The following is a 25,122-nucleotide window of genomic DNA, read 5'->3' on the forward strand; positions in this document are numbered from 1 at the left end:
TGTTTGTTTGTTTAATCAAGCATTTTTACTCTATACTTTTTACACCTTTTCTGTATCTCCTTCTTTATTTTCCTTTCACTCTCTCTGGATTAAGCCTTACAGTTTCTTTGATTCTTTGCTTGGTGTCTTTTTATTTTTTCACCCCTTTCATTTTTCTCTTTGTATTGGATCAGGTCTCCTGCCCTTTCCTTTTTTCCAGGTTATTTCAACGAACACATCAAAGCACACCTGATTGAAGCTCCAAACATTCCACCACTATGAGCAAAGAGAAGCTTTGCAGAGGACTGATCAGTGGGATAGAGCAGCCAAATACGCAACAACAGAGAGGATGTGACACATTCCAAAAACACCTCCTGAAGGGCCAGGCCCTGGACAGTGTGTGACCCATTTTTAATATAGTAGTGTTCACATGTACAGGATACATAACCAGCTATTAAAACACGTAAAAGACAAAAACCTACCCAAAATGATGAAATGGAAGAATTCTCCTCAAAAGAAATTCCAGAAAGAAATGACAGCCAGAGAATTGCTCAAAACAGATATAAACAATATATCTGAACAAGAATTTAGGATAATGGTCATAAGACTAATAGCATAAGACTAAAAGCATAGAAGACAGCAGAGAATCTATTGCTGCAGAGATCAAAGACCTAAGAAATAGTCACAATGAATTTTTTAAAAATGCTATAAATGGTATGCAAAATAAACTAAATACAGTGACAGCGAGGATGGGAGAAGCAGAGGAGAGAAAAGGCAAAGAAGTCAAACGTTCACTCTTCGCAGATGACATGATACTCTATATGGAAAATCCGAAAGTCTCCACCCAAAAATTGCCAGAACTGACATAGGAATTCAGCCAAGTTGTAGGATATAAAATCAATGTACAGAAATCGATTGCATTTCTGTACAATAATGAAGCAACAGAAAGAGATATCAAGGAATTGATCCCATTTACAATTGTGCCAAGAAACATAAAATACCCAGGAATAAACCTAACCAAAGAGGTAAAAGAAATATATGCTGAAAACTATAGAAAACATATGAAAGAAACTGAAGAAGACACAAAGAAATGGAAAAACATTCCATGCTCTTGGATAGGAAGAACAAATATTGTTAAACTGTCAATACTAGGCAAAGCAGTCTACACATTCAACGCAATCCCAATGAAAACAGCACCAGCATTTTTTACAGAGCTAGAACAAACAATCCTAAAATTTACATGGAACCACAAAAGACTCCAAATAGCCAAAGTAATGGTAAAAAGAAAACCAATCCGGAAGTATCACAATCCCGGACGTTAGCCTGTACTACAAAGCTGTAATCATCAAGACAGTACGGTATTGGCACAAAAACAGACACACAGACCAATGGAATAGAATAGAGGACTCAGAAATAGACCCACAAATATATGGCCAACTAATGTTTGACAAAGCAGGGAAGAGTATCCAGTGGGAAAAAGACAGTCTCTGTAGCAAATGGTGCTGGGAGAACTGGACAGCAACATGCAGAAGAATGAAACTGGACCACTTCCTTACACTACACACAAAAATAAATTCAAAATGGCTGAAAGACCTAAATGTGAGACAGGAAACCATCAAAATCCTACAGGAGAAAACAGGCAGAAACCTCTTTGACCTCAGCCGCAGCAACTTCTTATTTGACATGTCGCCAAAGGCAAGGGAAATAAAAGCAAAAATGAACTATTAGGACCTCATCAAGATAAAAAGCTTCTGCACAGCAAAGGAAACAATCAAAAAAACTAAAAGACAACTGACAGAATGGGAGAAGATATTTGTAAGTGACATATCAAATAAAGGGTTAGTTTCCAAAATCTATAAAGAATTTACCAAACTGAACACTGAAAAACAAATAACCCAGTGAAGAAATGGGCAGAAGACATGAATAGACACTTTTCCAAAGAAAACATCCAGATGGCAAACAGACACATGAAAAGATGCTCAATATCACCCATCATCAGGGAAATAAAATTGAACCCACACTGAGATACCACCTCAAACACGCAGAGTAGCTAAAATTAACAACTCAGGAAACAGATATTGGCAAGGGTATAGAGAAAGGGGAACCCTCTTGCACTGTTGGTGGGAATGCAAACTGGTGCAGCCACTCTGGAAAACAGTATGGAGGGTCCTCAAAAAATTAAAAATAGAATTACCCTACGACCCAACAATAACACTACTAGGAATTTATCCAAAGGATATGGGAGTGCTAATTTGAAGGGGCACATGCACCCCAATATTTATAGCAGCACTGTCAACAATAGCCAAAGTATGGAAAGAGCCCAAATGTCCATCAACTGATGAATGGGTAACAAAGATGTGGCTTATATATGCAATGGAATACTACTCAGCAATGAAAAAGAATGACACCTTGCCATTTGCAACAACATGGATGGAATTGGAGGCTATTATGCTAAGCAAAATAAGTCAGTCAAAGAAAGACCGGTATCATATGAGTTCACTCAGATGTGGCATTAGAGAAACTTAACAGAAGACCATGGGGGAAGGGAAGGAAAAATAAGATACAAATAGAGAGGGAAGCAAACCATAAGAGACTCTTAAATACAGAGAACAAACTGAGGGTTGATGGGGGTGGGGAAAACGGATGATGGGCATTGAGGAGGGCACTTGTTGGAATGAGCACTGGATGTTGTATGTAAGTGATGACTCACAGGAATCTACTCCTGAAGCCAAGACTACACAGTATGCTAATTTGACAATCAATCAATCAATCAATAAGAAGGAAATGAGGGAATATGTCATGTGGCTATGTGTACAAAATACTTCTAGGCCAAGGGGAGTGCAAAGCAAGTACAAGGGACTCTAGGCAGGAGCATGACTAGCATGTCTGATGAATAGCAAGGCCAATGGCTGCAGTGGAGACAAGTGGGCCAGGCCAGGACATAAAATCAGAGAAGTCACGGAACTTGAGATCACATAAGGTCCTGCAGACTTTTGAAGGGGTATTGGCTTTTACTGAGCTAGAAAGCCATTTGATGATTCTGAGGAGTGCTATGACCCGATTTTCATGATTCAATAGCTGGTTAAATGTGGAAAACAGACTCTGGAAGCAAGGGGCTTAGAGTCATGCAGCTATAGACCAAGGAAAAGTAAGAATTTCCAGCAAGAAGATACAGGGAGAGCACAGCTCTGCAGATACCTTCATTTCAGACTTCTAGTCTCCGAGAGTCTGAGGATCCATCCTGTTGCTTCAAACCATCTAGTCTGTGGTACTTTGTTTACAGTGGCCTTAGTAAACAAATACATGCATAATCCTAATTTAAAATATTCAAATTTGTGGGAAGAATCTTTTGATGGAGCTGTTTTTCATCGAATAGATTTGTATTTTGGAATGCAATGGCATAGAATTGAGAAGACCTGTATCTACTGTATCTAAACATGGCAAGATATTAGAAAAGTCATAAATAGAAACAACTTATTTGATGACATGTAACAAGTATTTGTCAAAGAAAGGTACTCTGAAAGGAGACACTAAAACAGCAACTGTGAAAATATTTAGGCTAAAATATCTTCACATTTCAATATGAAAAAAATCTAGAATTGAGACCATGTTCCATTCAGCAGTTTGCTCTGAGCTTGCCAGGTGCTTTGGTATCTGTAGGGAAAGCACTTTCTTGAAAACTAAAAATACTATTGTCTAAAGAAAAAAAATAATAAGGTTTGCAACTTAAAAAAAAACTGCAGCAAATTTAATTTTAAAATTAAGTGTAAGATCTTTTTTTCCAGAAAATGATCACTATCGACATATTAAAGATAAGGCTAGGAAACCGATTCAAGTATATGTACCAAGAATTCAGCATGTGTTAAAAGTTAGTAATCACATAATTAACATAAAAAATTAAATATATTATTATAAAATTAAGATCAAAATTTTCAATTGTCTAAATGCATAAGGGTATATAAATTACCACTTAAAATGTGAATTTTGAAGATACTTTTGAACAGGACTCTTTTATAGGTCCTAATATATTTACAAATCAATAAATATTCCAAATATGTCATTTTCACTACTTTAACATCTCTTTTTCCTCCTAAAAATGTGGTTTGGTCAAAAAATTATATAGTCACATTGCCATTAATACACACCAAAAGGGCAATTTGACTTAGGTATTTTTCACCAGTTGCACCCTGTCATTACTTGCTCAGGCAACATTTCCTGAAAAGGTAATGTTGCAAGTGACCCCCAAAGAAGGCAGGACATAGAGCTCTCTGTTTCACCATTCTCCCCTCATTGCTGGGCTGGTACTAACATGTGACTTCATTAAAAAACAGTAAGTCATAGTGGGGGGCGTGGTGAGCAATAAGGGCAGGATAATGCTGTATAAATTACTTCCCCCAAGCCAGAAGTCAGTCCTGGTTCACCATTAATAGTGTAAAAGGAGATTTCAAAATGGAGCAAGCGAGCCTAACTCAGTCTTTTCACAATCGGATGGAAAAGCCACAAGGGAGGAGGAATTTATGCAGGTCCTCATTGGAGGAACTATGAACTTTTTGTCAGTTACAAGCCCTCTGCCTAGACTTCACTTCCTCCTCACCCAGACACCTGAATTGTTCCATTCTTTACTTTGGAAGAAGCCAATGGGGTTTAACAAGCATCAATCCCTTATTTGCATATTAACCCAACCAATCCAAATTAACCTAGTTTCAATCTCTGTTTTGTATCAAGGACCCAAATAAGAGCTGCACTTGTGACTTTTAGTTTTTGTAACTCTGTCCCCTCTTTGTCTTCCTCCAAACAGGAGTCAGATTTCTACCTGAATCTGGGTTTCCCAAACTGCAATTCTAATTGCCCAAATAAATGTCTATTTGCTTACATTTCCAGTGACAGGAGCTAGAATATGGTAGCACAAGTCACTTAACGGCTCTGAAAGGAATGCAATTTCCTCATCTATATAATGGAAATGTTCTCTGTTTAACTTACAGAAAAGGATTTGGCTAAAAGTTGACTGGCTGATTTGCAAAAATTGCTCTTTTAAGTGACAGATGGTGCCAATACTCAAGTACCGGGCAGCAATAGGAGACCAAAAAGCCACCATTTAGTGTTGTTTCCAGGAGCCTGTTTACTCACCCATATTTTCCAGGAAGTAAACTGTAACCATCCTAATCTATGGTTACTAGAACTAAATAGTATTTAATTAACTAAGGCAAAATAGTAAATAGAAGGAAAAAAAAAATCACTACTTTTCCTGGGTATCAAAATACTCCTTCACAAAATAGTAAAATAACAAATAAAGTCCACCCAAGATTGAGTGTATTTAATTTGTATACTTGGCATCTTGTGTCTGCATCTAGGTTTCAATCTCATTTTCAGCCACAGCTGTAATTAGAGCTGCAATGGACTGTTTTATGATCTAAAAAGATGAAAAGTCTAGTACAATCATTAGCAGTTAAAATTTCTCTGGTCATACCTAGCTTAATCGCTGTGTATTTTAGGACTCCACCTGGAGATTTTGAGTTTGAATTAATAGAAATGAAACCCAAGGGAACCAGGCCAAAATTATGTATGGAATAAAACCAATCACTAAGTACTAGGGAGCCTTTTGAAGTAAATAAAATGTTTTTAAGTGAATGAATACTTAGGAATGTTAAGTTTATGGTCTTTTACAATCATTTCACTTCACATCCTAAATACTATACTTACACCTTAAAGTTATTTTATCAGAAATTACGCTTTGGTAAGCCAATAAGAACATACCTAAGAGCAAGTTCTTTTCATCATGCATAATTTTGTTATTCAATTTTTCAACTCAACTCTTTCAGGACCCTAATGTGTAAATCAGAACATCAGTAGCTACCTAAACAACATCTATGCTTATTCAGAATCTTAGATACTAAGTTTTGTAACATAAGAACCCTTGGGCAGTCTGGTCAATCATATGGACAGCTTCTCAGAACAACCTTTTGAATGTTTAATATAAAATACACAAGTTTATAAGGAAACCAGTTTTACTGAAATATTGTTCTCACTTTTTTTTAAGCATTAAATAACAGCATGTAGTGGCAGGTCTAATAACTACCATAATAACAAAGCAGTGGTGTGTATGATATTTTGAGATCTTTGCATCAACTCTGTAATATTAAAGTATCTCCGACTTTTATTGGCAATATCTGAAATACTGCTAATATTACTATGGTTTGTTGCCAACATTCACAACCGAAGAAAACGCTAAATTTGTTAGAGGTTAGTGATGTCCTATCTAAGTTTATGGATCCCCTAAAATCTATCCAGAAAGTCTCAGGTTAAGAAATACCCTTCATTAGAGGAATCTGACAAGATGATTTTTTTCTGACAAAATATTTTTAAGATTTATATGCAAAATTAGCTTTCCTGATTCACAAAAGTTCTACAACATTTGATAAATGTTTTCAAAAAGAGGAACAATAGTGATATGTCAACAATGCCAAATTACTTATAGAGCAAAGCACTGGGTAGACCATTCAGGTTCAAACCCCATCTTCACCATTTATTTACTGTTAACATGGGCAAGTTATTTAATTTCTCTAAGCTTCAATCACACAATCTACTAATTAGTAATACTAATAGTCTACTTCAGCTGTTGTGAGGATAAAAGGATATACTTATGCAAAATATCTCAGCACAGAGTAAAGGCTCACTAAACACTAATAAGAATTTATTTTTCAACAACACACTGGATTACTTAAAGGCAAGATGATATTCATCGCAGGTTTTCATAACCAAAGTGGGGAGGAGACATCTAATTTAAACTATATATACCCTAACTTTAGAATTATGAATCTTTGGATAGTCTTTTGGTTCTAGGCACACTTTGTAACATAATTACAGAAACCTACATAGATCATTTTCGGATCATTAAGTGAACAAACCTCATTAGTATGATGTTGACAAGACCATGACCTGAATCTGAGAATAAATGATTTCCTATGTTCTAAGAACTAGACATTAAACGATAGCAAGATGGTTATGTAAGTTATGACCAACGGACTTAATGTAATAGAATGTAGCCAATAAAATGTTAGTAAAAACAGTAGCAACACAGGAATGCACTGACGTAATGTTAAGTGGAGTAGCTGGATAATACCCAACCCTGAGTTCTCGGACACTAATTTAGGGTTAGATTATGTTCCATTCTGACCACAAAGTTTCCTACCTTTTAGGTGTATTTTTCTCTGGTCCAAATTGCACTTAATAGTTAATCTCATTTATTCTAATCATTAATTTATCCCACTCATTTGACATTTCAAATTTCTCCCAAGTGCCTCCCTCCCTATACCTCCCTCTCCAAGCCAAACTATCTTTAAAAACTGTCTTTGGCTCTACGGAATTCCATTAAGAGTCTGTGACCATGGAAAATTAAGTGTTTTTGTCTTTTTCCTACTGTTTTTATCATCCCACCAAGGTATTAACATGAAAAAGATAACATTCGAAAAAGAAAGATTCAGATCATTAAAGAAACTGCTAAATTATCCCTAAAACCATGACTAAGTAACAAGATCCGAGATTAATAGTAGTCTTTTTTCATCTATTGATCCATTTTAATCAGAAAACTTGATTTTGGAGATATTATATTAGAACACATTATCTCTGAACAGCTGGGATACAGACATAGAACTCAGATATAAGATAGTAAATGGTGAAATATTTAGATTCTAAATTTAAAGTGACACTGAGAACTGCTTAGAAATCAATACCGTAGCAACAGCTATCTCATTAAATAGGTAAGGCATTAAGACAGGAAAACCGCACAATCACATTTTCCAACAAAATAGGATTTTGAGAAACTGCTTTCGCTACTCACTGGAACTCTTATCCTAGTTGAAATCAGTCTGTGGAAAGTCAGCTTTAGTAAAGGTCCTAACTGGAGTCTGGGTCCTTCAAGCTTCCCACGAGGGTAAGAGGACCTTTAAGTCAAATAATTCTATTGCAGAGATGGAAAACACTGAATAAGTACTAGAGGGGAGAATCTGAATAAAAATGAACAGCCTTACTGATAAACTTGAGTCTGTTTTTCAGTTATTAAATTCAACTCCCCCCTCTGTGAGCCATGAATATTCAACTAACATAAACCAGTATCTTTTACTAGCTTCAAAATGCTGGCCTGGCTGCAAAATTTATAAAGCCATTGGCAACGAGACATAAAGAAAGGTGAGGTTTCTGTCAAGAGCTGTAGGCTGGTACACACAATTTTACAAATGCTAAAATAGCATTTTAGCAGGAGGGAGTGCCAAATTTATGATTTTACGATTTTAGGAAATCACTTTGCAATAGGATAAACGCTTAGGGTACCCATTTAATTACGAAAATGAGTTCAGGGGGGATGATCTAAAGCAGCATTTGGGAAGTCCCTGTTTCAGGACATCTGCAAATCTGCTTTGACCGTGGCATTAACGTATAAGGTCTGTACCTTCCCCTCCAAATGGGAACCGCTTCTGCCTAGCCCCATACACGGAAAGCACTGGGCCAAAGACTCATGTGGTATTTATAATCCGATGATATGTTGAGTTGTACACTCACACAGCAAGGCAAAATAGTACAAACTTAATCACTAAAAATTTTTTATTTTTAATTTTTTGGCTGTTTAGGTAATTCATTTCAAGGAACAATAGTGGGCAACAAATAGAAGGGCTTATTTATTTCTTTGACAGTAAATATATTTTCTTCCAATTAATAATATCTAATTTCTCATGAGTTACTAAGAAAAAAAAACTCACTGTAAATTTTAAAAATAAGAGAAAACTCAAATGATACTTCAAGATTTTATAATTTTCAAATTCTGTCAAAGATTACTTCTTGAAATTCCAATTAAAAAAAAACTTAATTAAAAAAGCATTATATGTTCTGCTATCATAGGTATCTAGTTAAAAAATATGAAAAAGAATCAAAAATGTTTTTTCATTTTCATTTAAAGCTCCATAGAGCTCAGAAACTAATAAGTCTGTTAATTTAGAAGAGTCAATACTGGGTAAGGAGTTTATCAAACTCCAAGATAATTTTCAGTAAAAATAACACTAAGGCTCAAATTTCAAGTCAATAGAAATGATATCAGATATAAAGCACATTCACTACGAAGAACTAGACAACCAATAAGTAGCTATATATTTTAAAAAAGATGACTGAGGATGGGGACAAGTGGGGAGGCAGACAGTGGCGACCTCTGGAAGATGGAATCTCTTCTCTCTGCTGGTCCTAGAAGAGAAAAGAGACACCAATAAGCATCAACACACTGTCCGAATTCCTCCCCACCCGAGACCCAGCAGTCCACAGGTGTTTCTCAACCTGACGGCCAACTTCACCTTCACAGATGGTATTCAGTGCCAAGAGGAAGTCAAAAACACCACCTTATCCTAACTTGATTAGAGCTGCCTTAAGAAAAATAAAGACTACCCAAAGTACTATTTATAGCTGTTATCTGTATCAAATGGGGCCTAAAGCAGCTGGGTTGAAAGTCATACTCCTTTTTATTAAGACTAGCTTTCCAAAACTATTGCACTCAACTATTTTAAATTATAAAGAGACAATTAAATATAATCTAAAAGATCTGAATTATCCCTTTGCTTGCACACATTTGTACGAAGCAAGTGGCTACAAGCAGATGTTTGGGTTATAACCGTTGTGACTCTCAATCAACGCCCATGGAGAGGATTGGGATGATGGGTCCCTTACACCAAGTTGACAAAGGGAAATTCAACAACTTATGTAATTTGGAAAAGATTATCCTCACTCCGCAAAGCAGCTCTAGAGCAAATGAAACTCAAAACATAATTACCTAGAGTGACTAGAGTACATAATACCTTCAATTCTGCAATTCAAACAGCATTCTGCAGAATCTGCTCTCCCTAGGGAGTACAGCTGGTAATTCCGAAACAACTGGCAAATCCTTGCAGAGACCATACAGCTTTCATAACCAGAACTCAGAATCGGTTACTTTCTCCTATCTTTGTGGAAGAGCTAATCACTGGAAACACGTCTAAAGTAAACCCAATATGAAATATTCCTTACTATTTTAGTCACTCAAGCCTGAGACAAATATATGTATAAAATGATGAGTTAATCAATTAAAATGAAACAAGTACTAGCTATGTTTCCACGTTATTATTACTTTCTTCCAGGTATTGTGCTGCTCACTGGGGATGCAAAAAGGTAAGTAAGATACAACCTCTGAGCTCATAGAACTGCCGCGAACGTGCAATACTGGAAGCCCTGAAAGTCTGAAAACTGAATCTCTTGTCGACTCGCTGGCTCTGGGTCAAGGGAATATATTTTTAGATTCTTAAGTCTAAGTCTGCAACTCCAACAAGCAGATGACGGCAACGCGAAGGGGCCGGGGCACCACTGTGTAGAAGAGTTAAAACCACAACACGTTTCGTACGCGCAGTGTACTAGCCGGCAAAGGGTTCAAAGAGATGCAATGATTCTAAGACTGACTACTTCAATGTTAAGATTGAAGAAGTTCAGGAAGCACCACACAGAAAAAGACTGAGAAATCAAGATTATGTTTGATTTTGTGAAATCGCTACGAATTTTAGGGCTGAAGGAGACCTCGGAGTTCCCATCAACAAAGGAATTCTGAATCCCAAACAAGAGCAAACCATCTGAACAATGCTCACTCCTTTGTTTACAAAACACAACAATAAGCAAACCAAAGCAACCGCTGGAAACGAGCAGACCACCTGTTTTTAGGGCACCTTTCCTGAGGGCCTCCAATGTCTTCCTAAATCACTCCACTGTACCTGCTGCAAAGTAAGAATATTCTTGGCGCCAGAGCCCAAAGCCGACCTCGTCCGAGTTGCCCGACTTGAGGTCGACGCGACCAGTCCGCGAGGCCCGCAAGGTCAAGTTCGGAGCCTAGGCAGGCCTCGCCCCCCAGCCCTGCGGAGGCGCGCGGCCGCCCGAGCCTCTGGCCTGACGCGGGAGAGCTCGGCCGGCGCCAGCAGACCGCGCCTCGCCGCCCCGCCCGCAGCCCGCGGCTCCGCACGCGCGGGCACCCACACCCGAAGACAGCGAGCGTCCGGGGCGCTCGTACCTCACGCCGCTGCTCCGAAAACCCCGGGACGCGCAGCCGGCTGCTCCCGGCGCCCCCAGGGGCAGCACCACGCTCCGGCCGAGCATCAACACGCGGCCCAGGCGACGGCGGAGCAGGGAAAAGCCGCGGGCCGGCACTGCCATGGCCGCGAATCGCCGGCTTCCGGACGGAGACTCCACCTCCCGCCGCTGCGGTCCTCGCAGCTGCAGGCCGGGCTCCGCCCCCACGCGGCCGGGCCGGAGAGCGGGTCCCTGCGGCAGCCGGTTCCGGGCGCCATGCCGGGGCGGGGCCCTGAGCCAAACTCAGGGCTGGGGGCGGGCCCGAGACACACTGGGAGGCGGGGCCAGGAACCAAGCTCTGAACGGGACGGGGGCGGGGCAGAAGAAACTCCGGGACTGGCAGGAGCTGGGCGAAGACCCTGGCCGCGGGCTGTGCGAAGTGGGGGTGTGGGGGTGGGGGCAGTCTGAGACTGGTGGCTTGCCATGTGGCTTCTCACCCACCTGACACACCTTTGATCTTCCCATAGCGAGGACACAGGTAAGGCGTCTAAAGTAATCACTCCAAGCAGCATGCCTTCTTTTTCCCTAGCCAGACTTCCGGCCTACCACCTCCGAGGCTATATGATTTAAAGCCAGAAGGATGTTACTGCTTGTTTCCTATCCCACTTAGTAAGATCTTGGGATATCTGGGAGCTGGAGAAAGAAAAAAAAAAAAGGTGTGAGTGTGTGGAGGGAGGAGGGGGACCTGGCTGAAGAAGGCCGGAAGTTTAGAATTTCTGTTGTTCTACCTTATCTCCATATTTGGAAGGAAAAAATCATTTTCCAGAGTTTATGACCAAGTTAACATAGCCTGGGAACCTGCAATGTCTGGTGAATGGACAGCTACTGAGAAAGCAAAAATATCAACTACCTCTGGAAAAGTAAAAATCAGACTGGCCATTCACTATGCTGGGATATGTTAAAAGGTAAGTTGAAGCAGACTTTTAAAAATTAAGAGTTTCTTTGAGCAAAAAATCAGTTTGAACCAGGCAGCATCCAATCTAGCAGATAGAAAGGCACTCTTGGGAGCTGTACAAAATAAAAGACTTTTTTTAGGCTGAAGGGAACAGGAACAAGAAAGTTATACTAGCAAAAAAGTGGGTTCTTTGTTGCAGTTACTTTCCTTTAAGGGATGGCAGGGATCTATCTATCAGGCACAATACCTGACTAGGGCTGATCAGGTGATTCCTGGTTGACTGATTTAAGATTCTGTTTCTGGGAGAGAGGAAACTAATGGGGAGGAAGAATTTCCTCTGCCCTTTAAGGTCCTAGTTCTAGCTAGATCAGAATCATATTTTTTTAAATATGAAATTTATTGTCAAATTGGTTTCCATACAACACCCAGTGCTCATCCCAACAGGTGCCCTCCTCAATAGCCATCACCCACCCACTGCTCCCTCCGACCCCCCATCAACTCTCAGTTTATTCTCAATTTTTAAGAGTTTCTTATGGTTTGGCTTTCTCCCTCTCTAACTTTTTTTTTTTTTCCTTCCCCTCCCCCATGGTCTTCTGTTGAGTTTCTCAGGATCCACATAAGAGTGAAAACTGGTTAGATCAGAATCATATGGACATGAGATAGATTAACAGAGGAAAATCAAGTTTAATAGCATACATAAGGGGAATCAAAATCAAATTTAATAGCATTCAATGGGGAATCCACACAGACATTGAAATTCCAAAGATAGGCAACATGATGCTTATATGAGTTAAGGAGAGGGGTAGGGGTCTGAGGATACAAAAGGAGAGATATCATGAACAGGAAAGTGAAAGGAGATGTTTGGAAAACAAAGATACCCTGTTATTCAGATAAGTTTCTCAGGTAAAGAGGAATTTCTATTAATAGCTCTCTTCCTGGTAAAGCAAGCAGTTGAGGGGGAGGTAAAGAACTTTTTCTGACTCTGCTGGGTTTGGATTATTTTTAACTCAAAATAATGTTCATGCCAAAGTTGGCCCATCTAAGGGTGGCCTTCCCTTGTCCTCTACAGTGATTAGGTCTCAGTTTGGTGAAGTGGGGCTTAGCATAAGTGACTCCATTTTGGATCTGTTGTCTTGTTTTTTAACAGGTAACAAACACAGATAAGAGACAGATAGAACCAGATGCAAAGGTGAAGGAAACAATATTTCTCCCAAGGTCAGGCTGCAGCTGTGAAGTATCATCACAATCCCTTTGACCACTACATTCTTACTTAAAATCCTTCTTCTCTAAAATCATAACTGTCAGAAAGTGTGCTCTTTAAAATCCTATCAGTAAGAATGAAACATCCTATCCGTCCTATTCTGTATGATGTAAGTCAGTTTCACACAAAGAAGCAGCCTTTATTTCCAACGTAGGTAAAAGCTTCAGATGAGGGATTCCTGAACACATTCCACATCGATCTTAACTTTATCAATTCCAAGGAATAGGCCCCTGGATCCCCTTTGCAGTTCCACTTCATGTTGACCCCTTTACACACAGCTCTTTCCTGCTTTGAGCCTCCCAAAATGTTGCTTTATTTAAATTTCACCTAACCTCTACCCTTCCCCAAATCTGATAAGAACCCCATATCTCCCCTTAGTTGATGAGACATTTCTCAGGTTTCCTCTGGTGTGCAGTCTCCTTCATTACAAGGAACCAGTTATTCTAATTTTGTCTTTCTACAGTTTTGTCCCTGCCAGTTGAATCTGATTAGGCTAGGATAGCAGCCAGGAGTGATGATTGAGGGGATTTGCAGCCCAGAAGCGGTTATCAGTCTAGCAAAGGCAATATTGTGTCCCCAGTGTTCAGTAATTTCTTGAAAACTAGTTCATTAAGGTTTATAAGGAATCCTAAATGGACACCACCACATTTCAAAACATAACCACATCAATTCAAAGCTTTCTTTAATCATCTGGCCTTGTCAAGAATATGTAACGGTCTCGTATGGAGATACGTTGATCATTTCTTGTCCCCATCCTCTGTGTCTCATACTAGACTCTAGACAGCTCTCTTTGCACATAAACTTCATGTACTTCCTACTAATGGAACCTGAATTATTGCACTCAAAATAAGCCATGACTGTGACAGGAAGGAAAAAAATTGCCTCCACCCTCAAGGTTCTCCAGCAGGACTAAGAATTAAATTTACATGAGACAAATTAACAGGAGAAAAAAACCCACAAAGTTTTATTATGTGTACACGAAGGTCCAGTTACAAAATTGAGACCTGAAGAAATGACCAAAGTAGGGTTTTTGAACACTTTTAGACAAAGAGATGATACATTTATTTAAAAAATTTTTCTAACGTTTATTTTTGAGAGAGAGACAGAGCATGAGAGGGGGAGGTGCAGAGAGAGAGGGAGACACAGAATCCAAAGCAGGCTCCAGGCTCCGAGCTATCAGCACAGAGCCGGACGCAGGGCTCAAACTTACTAACCGTGAGATCATGACCTGAGCTGAAGTTGGATGCTTAACTAACTGAGCCACCCAGGCACCCCAAGAGATGATACAATTTTGAGGAATTTATAGAGTAAGGAAAACAGGTGTTTGGGCTGAAATGGTAGATTAGTAAAAAGTAGTAAGACTTATTTCTGCAGCTTTTTGTGGTTTTATTTTTTTTTAATTTTTTTTTTTTAATGTTTATTTATTTTTAAGAGAGAGACAGAACATGAGCAGGGAAGGGGCAGAGAGAGAGGGAGACACGGAACGTGAAGCAGGCTCCAGGCTCTGAGCTGTCAGCACAGAGCCTGACATGGGGCTCGAACTCACGAACTGTGAGATCATGACCTGAGCTGAAGTAGGACGCTTAACCGACTGAGCCACCCAGGTGCCCCGCTTTTTGTGATTTTAAAGTCATTACCTCTGGTGATAAGGATATCTTTATTTATTTATTTTTTTTAGTTTACTTGTTTATTTTGAGAGAGGAAGAGAGAGAGAGAGACAGCGTGAGTGAGGGAGGGGCAGGGAGAGAGGGAGAAAGAATCCCAAGCAGGCTCCATGCTGTCAGCACAGAGCTCAACACAGGGCTTGAACTCACAAAGCTGAGACCATCACCTGAGCTGAAACCAAGAGTCCGATGCTTAACCGACTGAGCCACCCAGACTCTTTTCACTTCTCAGTGTAGGGAGGATATTTTTCCTATGAGACATTTGTTTCCTGCTTTCAAGGAGACAGAGGAAGGGCTGAATGTCCTTGTACTAGTTGTTACTTCAGTAATTTTTATTTGAAATAATGTGCCAGCCCCGACAGCTGTTTCTGAGTAACTCATTAAAGTCATCTTGAGGTAAGAGCTTGCATCAAGCAAAGGAAAGCAACTACCCTCTGTCGTCTGAAGGTAACCCTACCCACAAGTCTACCTACTATCTAATCTCGGTGTGCCCTCCGTGGCATTATCTCCAGAGCCTAGTCCAATGGGTGGCACACATTAAGTGCTCATGAAGCATCTGTTACATGAGTGAGTGAATGAATTGAACCTAGACTCAGCAGGAATGGAATGAAATGCCCAATGAACTCCGAAAGAGCCACCTCTGACGAGATGTGGGCAGAGCTGCTCCTCCTCCTAGAGACGTGGAGCATATAACTGAACCTGTCCCAGAGATTTTAAGTACACCAGAAAATGTGTACGGTGGCCTATTGCCAGGCTTTGGGTGACTATAAGTTTTCTGACACCCGTTGGATATCCTTTCAATAATAAAATACCCCTGTAGAACATTACGCCTACTATTCTTACAAATGGAGAAGTTAATGTCAGTCTCCTGGGTTGTACCATGAGAAATTTTCCCCGTGTTTCTGGATGGTGCCCTGGTCATCAGAAATGTAACTCCCGTGAAAGTTAGTCTAGATCATCGCTGGACTAGAGTGACATTTTTAGCTGTATGAGAAATGTGTATATTAATATTGATTTTTATGAATCTGAGGTATCACAGAGGACATGAAATGTTTTTCGACGTGATTAGAGGAATTGTTTGAAGAAGAGACTTCTCCCCATAGCACTGAATGTGAAAGATTGTGACCCTGTACTCAAAAACAGTTGGATTTGGTTTTTAAACTATAAATTAGATTTTCTTATATTTTGCTTTTCTAAGCTAACTTTAGCTGCAAGCATAAGCTTAATTCTGGCCATTACCTCAACAACATTAATCATTAGGGAAATGTAAATCAAAACCACAATGACACAACATCTCACACCCATTAAGATGGCTACTATAAAGAATAAAACCAAACAAAACCAAAAAACAGGTGTTGGTGAGGATGTGAAGAAGGTGGAACCCTTTGGGGGTTCTCTTGGTGGAACTGTAAAGTGGTGCAGCCACTATGGAAAATCAGTGATTCCCGGGGTTAGGGGAAGGGGAATGGGGAGTTGCTGTTTAATGACTACATAGTTTCAGTTTTGCAAGATCAAAAGAGTTCTAGAGACTAGTTACATAATAACTTGTTTGTGCTTAACACTACAGAACTATATACAGTAAAACCTTGACTTGCCAGCATAATTCGTTCCAGAAACATGTTTGTAGTCCAAAGCACTTGTATGTCAAAGCAAATTTCCCCATAAGAAATAATGGAAACTCAGATGATTCATTCCACAACCCAAAAATATTCATAAAAAAATGATTATACTACTGTAATATAACACAAAATAATAAAGAAAATACAAAACAGAAAGAAAAATAAACAAATTAACCTGCACTTACTTTTGAAAACCTTTGTGTCTGGTGTGAGTGAGGGAGACAAGACAGGAGGGTTATTGTGGAGGAGGACTTTCGCTATCACTGACAGAATCATCGCTATCCATTGGCTCAATGGAATCTTTTTCTGCATGGGCGCCATTGTACATGCTCTCATGGATACTGACTATAGTACAGTATTAATAAAGTCTTGTCATATACTGTATTTAAGGTAACTGCAATAAGGCAGCAGAGGAAAGAGTCTATATCCGCAGGCAGCCTAATCTAAAATGAAGCAGAGTATTCCTAAGCTTACTCTTCTATGGAAGAGTAAAGGACTGTCCATAGGTGCTTTGAAGTCACAAAAAATACACGAGTGCCAGTTGTGGGCACCTTCCAACATTCTGAAAAATCACTGATTTCTGCCAAACACCATGGCCTGACACCAGAGCATCTCAGCATCGGCCTGAGACTGAGCATCTGAGCATGGGAGACGATCACCCACAATCCCACAGGAAGAGAGAGAAAAAGAGAAGAACCATTGTCTCGGTTGTGATTATGTGATGTTCGGTGTCACATACCACTCATACTGCAAGACATGCTCATTTTCAAGTTAAAATTTATTAGAAATGTTTGCTCAGCTTGCAGAACAGTCACAGAACAAGTAACTTGTAATCCAAGGTTTTATTCTACTTATACATGGTTAGGATGAGAAGTTTTATGTCATGTATATTTTACCACCATTTAAAATTCCTTTGATGGATGGCACAAAAACAGACACATAGACCAATGGAATAGAATAGAAACCCCAGAACTAGTCCCACAAACGTATGGCCAACTAATCTTTGACAAAGCAGGAAAGAACATCCAATGGAAAAAAGACAGTCTCTTTAACAAATGGTGCTGGGAGAACTGGACAGCAACATGCAGAAGGTTGAAACTAGACCACTTTCTCACACCATTCACAAAAATAAACTCAAAATGGATAAAGGACCTGAATGTGAGACAGGAAACCATCAAAACCCTAGAGGAGAAAGCAGGAAAAGACCTCTCTGACCTCAGCCGTAGCAATTTCTTACTTGACACATCTCCAAAGGCAAGGGAATTAAAAGCAAAAATGAACTACTGGGACCTTATGAAGATAAAAAGCTTCTGCACAGCAAAGGAAACAACCAACAAAACTAAAAGGCAACCAACAGAATGGGAAAAGATATTTGCAAATGACATATTGGACAAAGGGCTAGTATCCAAAATCTATAAAGAGCTCACCAAACTCCACACCCGAAAAACAAATAACCCAGTGAAGAAATGGGCAGAAAACATGAATAGACACTTCTCTAAAGAAGACATCCGGATGGCCAACAGGCACATGAAAAGATGCTCAATGTCACTCCTCATCAGGGAAATACAAATCAAAACCACACTCAGATATCACCTCACGCCAGTCAGAGTGGCCAAAATGAACAAATCAGGAGACTATAGATGCTGGAGAGGATGTGGAGAAACGGGAACCCTCTTGCACTGTTGGTGGGAATGCAAATTGGTGCAGCCTCTCTGGAAAACAGTGTGGAGGTTCCTCAAAAAATTAAATATAGACCTACCCTATGACCCAGCAATAGCACTGCTAGGAATTTACCCAAGGGACACAGGAGTACTGATGCATAGGGGCACTTGTACCCCAATGTTTATAGCAGCACTCTCAACAATAGCCAAATTATGGAAAGAGCCTAAATGTCCATCAACTGATGAATGGATATAAAAATTGTGGTTTATATACACAATGGAGTACTACATGGCAATGAGAAAGAATGAAATATGGCCCTTTGTAGCAACATGGATGGAACTGGAGAGTGTGATGCTAAGTGAAATAAGCCATACAGAGAAAGACAGATACCATATGGTTTCACTCTTATGTGGATCCTGAGAAACTTAACAGAAACCCATGGGGGAGGGGAAGGAAAAAAAAAAGAGGTTAGAGTGGGAGAGAGCCAAAGCATAAGAGACTGTTAAAAACTGAGAACAAACTGAGGGTTGATGGGGGGTGGGAGGGAGGGGAGGGTGGGTGATGGGTATTGAGGAGGGCACCTTTTGGGATGAGCACTGGGTGTTGTATGGAAATCAATTTGACAATAAACTTCATATATTGAAAAAAAATTCCTTTGATGTAAAAATTAGTGACAAATATTTTATTATTAATTTAGGAATTTTTACTTCCAATGGTAGTGAATAAGACTTACTGGGCCACATCCTTAGAAAGATTTTGTATTATCAGTCTTTTAAATTTTAGTCTGTTCTGTGAGCAACAAATAGTATTCACTGAAGTCTTCATTTATATTTTCCTGACCATGAATGTGTGAAACATCTGTTAGCCATTTCAATTTTCTCTTTTCCAGTGGGTTTGTTTTTTATTGATATAGGAATTATTTCTATTTTCAGTATCAGTACTTTTTTGTCACTTGCGTGTGTGACAAGTAGTCAGATTTATCAATCTATTCTTTTGTGGTTGGAGTTTAATGTTTATGCAATCTCTCCATAATTTAAGATTATAGAGATGGAGTCCTGTTAATTTACTCTAGAGTTTTCAAAGTGTTGCCTTTCACATTTAAATCTCTAATTAAGTATTACAATGTGCACAATGTGTGAGGTACAATGTGTGAGGTAGAGATAACGTTTCTTTAAAAAATGCGCCAGAAGCACTTATTACTAATCCATTCTTTCTTCCTTATCTGCAGTTCCACCTCTTTCTACTATGAGCTTTCTATATGGACATAGATCTGTCCCTTCTCGCTGGCAGGATGATGTGGCAGAAATCAAGACTAGTGAACTTGAAGCAATAGAAGCTATCAAAGGCGAAGTGTATTTTTTAAAAAAGGCTAAAAAATATAACAGTGTATCAGTGAGCCTTGGGACAACTTCAAGACACCAAAGATAATATAATTGGAGTTCCCAAAAGAGAGGGGATGAGGACCAAAATTTTTTTTTAAAGAATTCATGTGTAATATTTTCCAAATTTGGTGAAAAGTACAACAAGCTCATCTGAGAAACTCACTGAAGCCAAAGCAGAAGAAACATGAAGAAAACTGTACCAAATTATATCATAATTAAATTGCTCAAAACCAGTGATAAGGTGAAAAAAAAAATTTTTAAGCAGCCAGGAGGAGAAAAAACATTTCAGGACAGAGGAATGCAGATAAGCGCAGCAGGTTTCTCAACAGTTTAGCACAGTAGTAGGATGTAAAACAACATTCCCAAACCCAAGTTAGCAATATGCCATATAATAAGTTTTTTTTTTTAATTTTTTTTCAACGTTTATTTATTTTTGGGACAGAGAGAGACAGAGCATGAACGGGGGAGGGGCAGAGAGAGAGGGAGACACAGAATCGGAAACAGGCTCCAGGCTCTGAGCCATCCGCCCAGAGCCTGACGCAGGGCTCGAACTCACGGACCGCGAGATCGTGACCTGGCCGAAGTCGGACACCTAACCGACTGCGCCACCCAGGCGCCCCAATAAGTTTTGAAATCAGAAAGTGTGAGACCTCCAACTTTGTTCTCCTCTTTTTTTTTTCTCAAGATTATTTGCCTATTTAGGGTCTCTGGAGATTCTGTATGGATTTGGGGATGGGTTTTTCTATTTCTGCAAAAAACACTTCAGGACTTTGATAGATATTTCATTAAATCTAATAATGTAAATTGCTTGGGTATATTGGCATCTTAGCAATACCAGGTTTTCCAATCCATGAACTCAACATCTTTCCATTGATTTATTTCTTTAATTTCTCTCAGAAACATATTGTAGCTTTTTAGTGTACAAGTCGTCCTTGGTTGGATTTATTACTGTGTATTTTATAAGTTCTGATGCTATTATACATGGAATTATTTTCTTTATTTTCCTTCTGGACTGGTCATTTTTGGCAACTACTTTTGCCATAACAAGTTTTGTCTGGGAATCTCATGTCTTCTGTAAGTGTTCCTGAAACTGTGGAAAGCTGACTTAGTAGATTGTGGGTAGGGTGAAATTAACTCCATCATAAGCTCACAAATTGTCATGATAGGAGAGAAAGAGGGGCTATCACTATAGATGATAAAAACACTAAAATATTAATAAAGTAATAATACAAACAGCTTTAATGCAGTGTATTTGACTACTAAAATAAAATAGACATGTTTATTGAAAAACACAAATCATCTTAAACTGACCCAAAAAGAAATTTAAAAATTTAATAACTCTATATAGATTTTTAAAAATAAATTAGCAATTAATAACTCTCTGACAAAGGATCTTCAGTCTTAGTGGGTTTCACTGATGATTTCTCTCAAATATTTAAGAAAACGATAATAACAATCCTATGCAAATCTCTCAGAAAATAGAAGAAGGAACACTTTCAACTCACTTTGTAAGGCCACCATTGCCCTGATATCAAAACATTACAAGGAAAGGCAACAACAGACCAATACCTCTCCACAACATAGTAACAAAAATCTCCAAAACAATAGCAAATTGAATAGCAATATGTATAAAAGGTAATCTATCCTGATATCCTGATCGAGAGGGGTTTATTCTGGGAACATAAGTCTGGTTCAACATTCGATTAATGTAATTCACCATAGTAACAGATTAAAGAAGAAGAAACAATGATGATTTCAGTAGATGTAGAAAAAGTATTTGACAGAATTAAACATTTACTCATGATAAAAGTAACTTTCAGAAAACTAGAAATAGAGGTATATTCTTCAAGCTGATAAAGGACATCTATGAATAACTAACCCACAGCTAACATTATACTTCATGATGAAAGATCCCTAAGATTAAGAACAAGGCAAAGATAACTTTTCTCACCATTTCTATTCCATATTGTACTGCTCGTCTGGGTGATGGAAAGGGGTAGAAAAGAACTTTGGAGGGCGATGGAAATGTTCTGTATTTTGATCGTGGCATGGCACATGTGTATACAATTGTGAAAACTCATCAAATTACATACTTAAAATGAGAACATTTTATTATATGTAAATTATACTGAATCAAAATTGATAAAACACAGAACTTAAACATTTGTTGGTTCTCTTTAGATGTAATCCACATCCCTCTCTCACTAAGAAGCCTCTTTTCTATGAGTCTGGATGTATCACTTTGATTTTCTGTTATTCATTTGGCCTCTAGAGGGAACCCATATTTCATGAACTCAGAAGCTTGGCAGTGATTTAAAAAGCACATCATCTATGGATATAAATGCACAGAAAAGAATGGTACAAATGAAAATTTTTCATTAGCAGATTTTTAAGAATTTAGTAATGAAGTTTCTTAAAACCCTTGTTGGCCATAGTCATACGGAAGATAAACATGTTATTTGTGAAAGAGATGAAGCTACTTTCATCAGTGTATTTAAATAGTGGACTCAATCTTGACTTTCATGTAGATGGTGTGGGTCAATTAGACATAACCTTGGTTTTTTTTTTAAATAAAGGTTATATTTTTGGTTACAAAAGTTATCCATGCTCATTACAGAAAATGTGATGAGAAATTTTTAAATACCATTATATAAATAAATTAAAATAATAATATATAAATATTATATTTTATATATTATTTTAATATATTTACATATATTTATAAATTAAAATAATATGTAAATATATAAGATATATATTTATATATTTTATATATTATTTATAATATATTTATATTTTTATATATTATTTATATGTATAATTTATAAATATATTTATATGAATAAAATAAAAATAATGCATAAATATTATTATATAAATATATTGTATATATTTTCCTTTATTATTATATAAAAATATATAAATAAAAATATAAATAAATTTAAAAATAGAGAAATTTTTTTTTTAATTTTTTTTTCAACGTTTTTTATTTATTTTTGGGACAGAGAGAGACAGAGCATGAACGGGGGAGGGGCAGAGAGAGAGGGAGACACAGAATCGGAAACAGGCTCCAGGCTCCGAGCCATCAGCCCAGAGCCCGACGCGGGGCTCGAACTCACGGACCGCGAGATCGTGACCTGGCTGAAGTCGGACGCTTAACCGACTGCGCCACCCAGGCGCCCCAAAAATAGAGAAAATTTTTAAATACCAGGTTATACTTTTGGTTACAAAAGTTATCCATGTTCATTACAGAAAATGTGAAAGTTACAGAAAAATTGAAAGAAGAGAAAGAGGAAGAGACGAAGAATCCATAGAAGTCACTATTGTCATCATAATCACTGCCTGCAGACATGAATACTGTCAACATTTGGGCATATTGCCCCAGAGGTTTTATTTATACATTATTTTTACTTGATTGTAGTCACATATAACAAAATGTTAGAATTTAACCGCTCTTTGATATCTAACCATGGAAATGAAGCATAAATTATCTTTTTGTAATGTAGAACGTTCATAATTAATTAATTATGCCCCTTTGAAGTGCTTTTAATAGTACTCAACTAGAAAAGTTACAATAAAATGTTATTAATATTTAGTAGTCACATTAAATTGTCCATATTTCTTTGGCGGTTCTCTCTTATGCAGGAAATCTACTTGAATAGTCGTTACAACTGGAAAGAGCTGGGCAGTGGATGGCAGAATTTTTTTTCCTTATCCTAAATAATCTCCACCTAAGTTGGTAGAGGAAAAAAATGTAATCTATGAGCAGTAAAAAGTCTCAGATGAAAAGAACATTTTTAAAAAATAATTTACCTGGTGGTCTTATGGTATATTCCCAAAGGGAAAAGAAACTATACATACATTCCAATTCAGCTTTACCTTGTCACATAACAATGTATTCGTGTTTAGGTAGAGGGGACAATGAAATAGATGGTAAACAGTGAGTTTTGAGCCTTGTTTGTGGAATTACCTGTACTTTTATTTTTATTTTTTTTTAATTTTTTAAAAAATGTTTATTTATTTTGACAGAGAGAGACAGAGCATGAGTGGGGGAGGGGCAGAGAGAGAGGGAGACATAGAATCCGAAGCAGGCTCCAGGCTCCCAGCTGTCAGCACAGAGCCCGAGGCGGGGCTGGAACTCACAGACCACAAGATCATGACCTGAGCCCAAGTCTGACGCTCAACCTACTGAGCCACCCAGGGGCCCCTGCCTGTACTTTATTAAAATCCACTTGGCACAGATGAATTGTATGTAGATTTTAACTGACGCAAGTGATAAAGGGAAGAGAGTTAATGTGAATGTTAACAATTATACTTAAACAGTATTTACTAATATTTATTGAAGACATAATATTTCTGGTACTGTAGGTATCTTATTACATGAATCACCTTTTCTTTATTTAATCGTTACAACAACTTTATAAAGATTTACAGGGAGTAACTATTTTCTTTCTCATTTTACTGAGACAGAATCTGAGGCTCTTAGAAGTCAAATAACATTTTCAAAGTCACACAGAGGGGTGCCTGGGTGGCTCGGTCGGTTGAGCTTCCGGCTTTGGCTCAGGTCATGATCTCACAATTTGTGGGTTCAAGCCCCGCATCCGACTCTGTACTGACGGCTCAGAGCCTGGAGCCTGCTTTGATTTCTGTGTCTCCCTCTCTCTCTGCTCCTCCCCGCTCATGCTCTGTCTCTCTCTCTCCTTCAAAAATAAATAAAAACATTAAAAAAAATTTTTTTAAAAAGTCACACAGCTAATACATGCCAAAGTTGGGGTTTGCACATAGGTCTATGTTGCTATAATAGTCCTATCCTTAACCCATGCCCTCTTCTTTCCAGGAACTTCACATATATGACCCTTTCAAAGCAGGACTTCTTTTTTCCACTTAAAGTACCTTATTGCCATCATCATGTTGTGTTCAAAAAAACCTCAGCCTAAAGAATTAATTTAAGGGGTGCCTGGGTGGCTCAGTCAGTTAAGCATCTCAGGTCATGATCTCACGGTTCGTGAGTTTGAGCCCCCGTGTCGGGCTCTGTGCTGACAGCTCGGAGTCTGGAGCCTGCTTCAGATTCTGGGTCTCCCTGTCTCTCTCTGCCCCTCCCCTGCTCATTCTCTCTCTCTCTCTCTCTCTCTCTCTCTCTCTCTCAAAAATGAATAAACTTAAAAAAAATTAAGAAAACAAAAAGAATTAATTTAAAAGAACGAATATTCAGCCCCTGAAAAGAACTCCAAAGGGCAATTTCATTCCTAATACAAACCACAAATGAGGTTCTTGGTTTAAATCTACCACTTTATTAAATAACAAGGTAAGGAGTGGTTTGCTCTTGTACTTATGATTGTTATTATTTCGTCCATTGTCTCCAGGCTATTATATTCTGATAGCTATAACATTATTAGTATACACAAGTAATTGTAGTATATCAATTGGTTCTATGAGACACCTTTGGAGTAGAAATGAAACCCTTTCTTAGCATCTAAAACTGGAAGAGAACAAACCACATCCCCATGATGCTCTTTATTGAAGGCCTTTAACTGATATG

The 25,122-nt window shown here is 38.4% G+C and overlaps 1 protein-coding gene and 1 long non-coding RNA gene across 3 annotated transcripts in view; one reads left to right on the forward strand and one right to left on the reverse strand.

Moving 5' to 3' along the window:
• Positions 1–11,323, reverse strand: part of MTHFD2L (methylenetetrahydrofolate dehydrogenase (NADP+ dependent) 2 like) — a 146,687-nt gene extending 135,364 nt beyond the window's left edge. For both annotated transcript variants that reach the window (XM_086704849.1, XM_025922385.2), the window contains exon 1: positions 11,042–11,323. In XM_086704849.1, coding sequence (XP_086560975.1) covers positions 11,042–11,184 — 143 coding nt within the window. In that variant the 5' untranslated portion in view covers positions 11,185–11,323. The remainder of the gene's footprint in view (positions 1–11,041) is intronic.
• A 180-nt stretch (positions 11,324–11,503) lies between these two features.
• Positions 11,504–23,192, forward strand: LOC147581925 (uncharacterized). The gene is made up of 2 exons (XR_015249789.1): positions 11,504–11,578; positions 22,836–23,192. It is a non-coding gene; the product is annotated as an uncharacterized LOC147581925 (long non-coding RNA).
• The last annotated feature ends 1,930 nt before the right edge of the window (positions 23,193–25,122 follow it).

Source organism: Puma concolor, chromosome B1 (genome assembly GCF_028749965.1).
Source record: "Puma concolor isolate L17-30 chromosome B1, mPumCon1.1.hap2, whole genome shotgun sequence".
NCBI classification, from domain to species: Eukaryota; Metazoa; Chordata; class Mammalia; order Carnivora; family Felidae; genus Puma; species Puma concolor.